Source organism: Cucurbita moschata, unplaced genomic scaffold (genome assembly GCF_002738365.1).
Source record: "Cucurbita moschata cultivar Rifu unplaced genomic scaffold, Cmos_1.0 Cmo_Scf00001, whole genome shotgun sequence".
Taxonomy (NCBI): Eukaryota; Viridiplantae; Streptophyta; class Magnoliopsida; order Cucurbitales; family Cucurbitaceae; genus Cucurbita; species Cucurbita moschata.
In genome coordinates this window covers 3691287-3698635 of record NW_019268517.1, presented here as the reverse complement: position 1 = coordinate 3698635, position 7349 = coordinate 3691287, and the positions used below count along the sequence as shown (strand labels likewise).

General features: G+C 38.7%; 1 protein-coding gene across 1 annotated transcript in view; it reads right to left on the bottom strand.

The window, feature by feature from the left end:
* The window catches only part of LOC111442445 (serine/threonine-protein kinase D6PKL1-like), a 5603-nt gene extending 2725 nt beyond the window's left edge, over positions 1-2878 (bottom strand). Inside the window, exons 1-2 of the mRNA XM_023079888.1 lie at positions 2511-2878; positions 602-1963 (exon numbers count right to left, since the gene is read on the bottom strand). Of these exons, the coding sequence (XP_022935656.1) occupies positions 602-1914 (1313 nt within the window). The 5' untranslated portion in view covers positions 1915-1963; positions 2511-2878. The remainder of the gene's footprint in view (positions 1-601; positions 1964-2510) is intronic.
* Between the last annotated feature and the right edge of the window lie 4471 nt (positions 2879-7349).

The following is a 7349-nucleotide window of genomic DNA, read 5'->3' as shown; positions in this document are numbered from 1 at the left end:
GGACGAGTTTTAAAAAAAAAAAAAAAAAAAAAAGAGGAAAACACACACAAAAAGGAAGGAGAGAGGGAAGGAGAGGGAACAGTATCTTTCATTTGAAAAATGAGGAAATATAAAAGAAAGATATTGAAAGCATTTGAGGTACATGGCAGCAAGGCTACCCGTAGTGATATTAAACAGCTTTCACTGCAACTTTCAACTACTGGGGTTGGGCGTGAGAAACTTGATGAAGCCACTCAAATTCTTGGTGAAAAACATCCATGTCATAATAAAAGAACGTTCACCATCAAATATAACATAAACAATCAGTTTATATATGGATATGGACCTATTCATTGCATTGCAGTGTCCTCAAATGCAACTCTATCCTCTTTTATCTTCATTATTTTTCAAAGTTTTCAGTTCAAAGAGAATCCAGGAATGATCAGTTATCTAGATACCAAAAGAATGCAACAGACGTGTTTTTGAATCAGATGTGAGCGTGCAGGACCTCTCCAAACTCCAATGATAAGAAATATAAAACTGACCGAAGGAAAAACAAATGGAAAGAAAAGAAAAAAAACAGGGGCTTATTGTATTTCCTTCATTAAAGTATTTATTGTACCTTGCAGCATACTCAGAGAAGTGTTTCCCTGGCTGTCGTTGCCTCAAAGTGTGCAGGTCTCCTCCTGGACAATACTCCATTACTAGACAGCAAAACCTGTCAGTCTCGAAGTGGGTGTACAAAGTCGGCAGAAATGGATGGTCAAGTAATTGTAAGATCTCCCTTTCTGTCTGAGCTCTCGTTAACTTCTTCCTGATAGCAAGCGATGCCTTGTCCATTACTTTCATTGCAAAATGACAACGAGTCCCACTTAGCTCTGACAGATAAACACTACCAATATCACCACATCCAAGTCTTTTCAGAAGCTTAAAATGGCTCATGCCTAATATTCCATCTCTAGCTCGAATAGCAAGAATGGCTTTCCATCTAGGATCGTTTCCTTTGTGGGGTTTATTAGCACTTCCTGTAATGTTACTCCAACTACTATCATCACTAAGACCACTGCTATCACTAGCACGACTAATACTTGTTTTTGCACTCTCAAGAGAGTCCCCTCTAATGCTTCCTTTTGTACTTTCACAGTTTCTCTCAATACTAACCATTCCATCACTTCGATATGCGCTACCACAACTATTAACCACGCTCATAGCTGTGACAACTCCACTGCTATCAATGCTACTGTGTGGACTTACATTCCCACTTGGGGGCAAAGAAGCATCCCAAACACATTCTTTCTCCTCCGAATCTGGGGGAAGGAGGGAGGTTTCTGTATTTTGTGATGCACGAGGAATTGAAACGGGGGAAGATAAAACACCCAACTCATGTGGTTCATCAACTAAGCTTTCTGCAGGGGAGAGAACAGCTGGGCTTGGTTTCTTGGCTGGAACCCTGATTGAAAGATCCTCAAGAAAAGGGCCCTTCACTGAAAAACTCTTCATCAAGCACCGGGCATCCGGTTTATTCTGCCCTATGGGTACATAAACTGTTCTCATAAGATCCATATCCACAGGCTCTGGCGGGTGGCTAGCCCCAGAGAAGGAACTTGGACCACCTTCCTCAATTAAATTTCTACTACCCTTTAATGTGGCATCACGCTTAGGTTCTTCCTGCCCCAAAAAAGAGGATTTCCCCTTCATTGTCCGTATAGGTACAGTAAATTCTAGATCTTGATATCCTTGTCCAATAGGTCTTCCTACTTCTCTTACCTTAGCTGAGTGCATGTTCGACCAATGGCCAGCTTGCTTGGCTGAGGCCATGTGTGTTTTTGGTATATCATCCAAAACACAAAATTTTCCCGGACGTAGCTTTGATTCAGGAAGCATCTCTATGGGCAGTAATAATGGAAGTGCTTTTGATTCTGGAATCCTCTCCATGTCCAGTGACTTGTGTCATCACATAGAGAAGCTTCCAAGTGAAAAAGATCTGCACATATGATTTTAGTTCAGTTAATCCTATCTTCAATAGGTAACATACGAATCAATATATCCTTATTCAGTCTTCCATGCTTTCTTAAATATCAGTGAAATGAGTATCCCACAATAAGTAAGGACAAGCAGTTGAAGAACACAAGAAGGCCCCAAACGTAATGGAAACAGAGATCCGCAAGAACTAAAACTTATCCGAATAACCTGACGCAATCGGAAGAATAGCTTAGCTCAGGGTTAGTGACACAACCCTGTACTTGGAGCATAAGAAAGTACAAAACCCAATTCGAATTTCTTGGTTATGCAGACAAAAACGGGAAGCTCAGGAAATAAGCAGAAGTGAAACTCTAACATTGATATAGTTAAAAGGGTTTTATAGACGGTTCCTTTTAATCACATTGCTACAATGTATGCTTTGTTTCCTGGCATTGCAAGCTCCGGAAGAGAGTAGAAAAGCGAGGGCAAGCGTAAAATGAACTGAAAGCAACGCAACAAGGAAAATAAAGAGATCTGAAAGAGGTAATGAGCAAGAAAACAGGAACAACCTGGTGAGACGATATTGTAGGAGAAGAGCAGAGCAGTATGGAGGGTTTGTGCAATTCGACGACGGTAGAGTCCTGGAAGGTTGAGGCAGAGAGAGACGGTGCGGCGGAGCGAAGTGTGAGTGACCCAGAGAAAGGATCTGGAGGAGGAGGTAATAGAAGGAATGGTAAAACAAAGAATGAGAGCAGAATCCGGAAAAGACTTTTGCTTTGCTTTGGGCGGAAAGAAAATGACTGTGAAAGAGAAGGGAGGGAGGCGTGGAGCCCACGATTGTCCCTCTTTTCAAATATGTAGGGACGCTCCACTCCGCCTCCCCTCCGCTGCGCCTACACTTTTGGATGGATGGGCTAGGCACTCACTCAGGACAGTGGCAGTGAGTAAAAGCGTTAAGGAGGCTTAGTTTTAAGGGACTGGCGAACTGCTCACTGCCACACCAGTTGAGTAAGACTTAACAATTTTACCTTTCCTTCAATAATCAATCACCACATCTTAATCATCTGAGAGCTACCCAACAAAATTTGTTGTTATTATAAGGTATATGCCATTGAATTATATAAAATCTTGTCCCTTTCCTTCATGCTTTTGTGTCTAAATAGGATGAAACCCCATACACTGTTCTGTCACAGTCGCCAAAACATTTAGAACTTGCTGAGATCAAGTAGAAAATGGTCTTTTCTAAACGGGTTTTTGCCATATTTTAAAGAAAACATTTAACAATGTAAGCCCAGTAAATATTGTCCTCTTTGGACATTCATCTTCGAACTTTCACTCAAGGTTTTCAAATCGTTATAAAAAGGTGTTTCGTTTACCTCTCTAACCGACGTGGAATCTCACAACATGGGTTGTTAGCATGTGACATAAGATATTAGAAAAGAGGAAAAGAAAAGTAAGATGAGGGAGCAATAATGATGAGTGGTACAGGAAATGGAAATGGAAATGAAGTTGAACCATACAAAGCGGGCATGTGAAAAGAGGACCTTAAACCAGCAACGCCAATACAAAGGAGAAGGAGAGAAGATTCTAGTTTCATTGGGAATCGCACAGCATTGAATAAATGTTTCAACAAAATACTTGATTTCTGCATATTAATAATCAAAACACATCAAAAAAGTAAGTTGGAAGCATTTGGTCAAAGCGGCCACTCCCCCCCAGTGGGTATCAAACTTTTGTCATTTTGACTCCCCCACCTCCAGCCACTGCTACTCACCACAATCCTTCCTTGTTTTCTAGTTTAGTTCTAGAGCCATGGTTTAATGAACTGGAATATACCTTTCATGGTGTGCAATCAAGATGGCATGTGAGAGGTGTAATTCCTAGGAAAGCAAAACACTTAGTGATTAAAATGATTAGGTTGTTAATATTTAAACTACTCATATCATAAGCCACGCCAATGAGGGGAATATAAAAGGGAAATAAAGAGAGAGAGGATTTAAAATTTGTATTCTTTTTGTGTACTGTGTGGGGCCAACTGGGTTGCTGTTGTTGGTTCTTTTGCTTTTTTGAAAAGGTTAGGAAATTGGGGGTTGAAAGTTTGGGATTTGGGTTATTGGAATTAGGAAAAGAAGAAAGAAGGTATTTAAAGTTGGGTTCTTTCATATTTCTTTTTCTCACTCCCTCTCTGGTATGGTCTGGTATGGTCTGGTCCACTGCTACATGCTTTTTCAGCTGCTGTCTTCTGTGTTCTTCCAAATTTCTAACTTCGCTATCCTACTTGTGCTCTGCTTTTTTCATTTGGGTTACTTGGTGGGCTTGTCAGCAAGCACCTGTTGCTAGTAATGAAAGCCTGCTCTGGGCTTAGACAAGGATAAGAACCAACCCAACCCAACCCAATTCCTGAAACTCTCCCACTATCAAATCCAGTCGTCTTGGCCCATCCAACACCCAACGTATTGCATGAGAATAGAGGCAAAATTGACTACATCGACTGTCAACATCATTGTTGGGCTGGGCTGACGATCCTTCCAGAAACGCCTGGGTTTTTTCAAAATTCACACGAGTTGGGGGAGCTAATACTCAGTCTTCAGCAACTAATAATAGTGATAAAAGAAAACAACTCCGGCAACCAAGGAAATCAACGGCAGTTCAATGGAAGTAATGAGACAGGCGGCAACTGTTGTGGACGAAACCGTGGGCATGGACGCTGGAATCGAAATAATGGAAGCAATCAGCCATTGCGACAGGTATGTAATAATGGAAGCAACACTGGGCACCAACTGCTCGCTTTAGATTATGTATTAGGTAAATTCGTTATTTAATATTTGATATATGTATAAACACGAACGAGGTTCTAACAAGCCCATATAAGGATTACCTGCGTAGAAAATATAGTGGTATCAGAGTCAAAGATGACAAGTTTTGAGAAGATGTCATTGGGTGGTGTACTGCTACCATGTTTGGTGAAGTCGAACTACAATAACTGGAGCATTCAGATGCGAGCCTTGCTTGGGCAAAAGATGTATGAACGTGATTGACGACGATTACATCAAACTAGAGGAAATTGAAGACATGACAGTAAATGCCGTTAAGATGCAGAAACAGGCACAAATGAAGGACAAAACGGCGGTGTATATATTATTTGAAGCAGTTGATTAGTCAAATTTTGAGAAGATAGCAAGCCCAATAACGACCAAAGAGGCGTTAGCAAAAGTCCTCAAGTGGGCCAATCAAGTAAAGAAAGTACGACTCCAAACACTACGGATTGTATGTGATCAAGATGAAGTTGGAAGACATATCTGACTACATCACAAGTGTACAAACTGTGGTGAATCAACTCAGAGCAACGATGAAACTCTCATGGAGACGCAGGTTGTGGAGAAAATTTTGATGTCATTAACCGACAATTTTGAGAATGTTGTGTGCGTCATCGAGAAGTCGAAGATCAAAGATGGAAAGGTGTTTTACACGCAAAAATCTCATTTAGTGGGCGTGGCCGTGGAGGTCTAAACAACAATCATGGTACTAGAGGTTGTAGTTGAGGTAAATCTACTAGAAGAAGTGGTAGTCAAGTCAACAAAATTATCGAGGAATAGGACGTGGTTGTGGAAGAGGCGGGCAATTAAATAATTCGATTTCCTCCGTACAGTATAACTGTCATCAACGACGTCTCATACATCTTGTGCCCCGAGCAAAGCTCGCATCTGAATGTTGTAGTTGTTATAGTTGGACTCACCATACATGACAACAGTACACCACCCAACGAGATCTTCCCGGAACTTGCCAATTTTGGCTCCGACGTCACTTTGTTAGAGCTACATCAATTTTTTACGAAAAGGGTACAAAATTTCCCCAACACTCTAATCTTGTCTTTCTTTTATTTTCTAGAGGAAGAGATGTATTCTCTTCTTAAGATAATTTGAAATCTCTACATAGACGATTCTTATATGGCTTCCATGCCACTTAAATTTTGGTGGATGCTTTTTTCTATCTACTCCTTAGTGGTCTGATACTACCGGTGTGCCTTTGAGCTCACCTTTGTAGTGGGAGGGAGTCCCACGTTGGCTAATTAAGAGAATGATTATGAGTTTATGAATAAGGAATACATCTCTATTGGTATGAGACATTTTGAGGAAACTAAAAGTAAAGTCTCGAGAGTTTATGCTCAAAATGGATAATATCATACCATTACGGAAGTTTATGATTCCTAACATGGTATCAGAGTCATGCCTTCAACTTAGTCATGTCAATAGAATCCTCAAATGTCAAACAAAAAAGTTGTGAGCTTTGAAGGTATAATTAAAAAGTGACAAACAAAGAGTGTGCTTTGTTTGAGAGCTCCAGAGAAAGGAGTCGAGCTTCGATTAAAAGGAGGTTGTTCGAGGTCTCCATAGCCCTCAAGGAAGGCTCTATGGTATACTTTGTTCGAGGAGGATTGTTGGGAGGGAGTCCTAGCCTGGCTAATTAAGAGAATGATTATGGGTTTATGAGCAAGGAATACATCTCTATCTCTATCTCTATTGATATGAGGTGTTTTAAAAAAACTAAACTTTTTTTATATATATTTGGACACTACAATGTAACATTATGCCTCTAAATAAAAAACACTCCATTCAATTTTTTCATGATTCAATTGTCTATATATATATATATATATATATATATATATATATATATTCGCATTTAATATAAATCAATATTTCAAGCATCTTCAAAATTTTCTAGATATTGTTAAAATAAATGGTTTAATGGTATGATTTCGTTTGAATCTTAAATTTGGTTTTTAGGTTTTGAAATCCACCCTGGATTAATAAAACTCCTAATATATATATATATATATATATATATATATATATATATAATTTGTCCATGTGCAAGTGGTCAATTTGGTCGGATTTAATAATTTTGCAAAACATTAAATTATCAAGGGACAAAGACTCAATGACGACGACAACAAAAACTACATTAATGAAGTAAACACCGAAACTGCTTCAATCTGATCGAGATTAAGATTTTTCGACAACTTTTACTCTTTATTTTAATTATTGTCCTATTAGATAAGATTTTATTTTCTTTTGAAAAAATAAATTTATTGGATTCTGTCTTGTCTGATCTTATTTTTTAATCTTTTGTCTATGGATTACCGTTAATCTATTAAAAAAAGGTAATTTAGAGACACAATTTGAATTTTCTTAAGTTTAAACAAATTTGGAAGATTTTTGAAAGCCTAAAATTTATATTATATTCAAATCCGTTCTAATTCTTTTGCAGTCAATATTGAGCAATTGACACTGCAATCAAATATTCAAATGATAAATTTATTAGCGTCAAATTCAACGTACTTAAAAACATATATTATTGACGAGGGAGATAATTTGTCACTTACCTCCATAATCACACATTTCTTA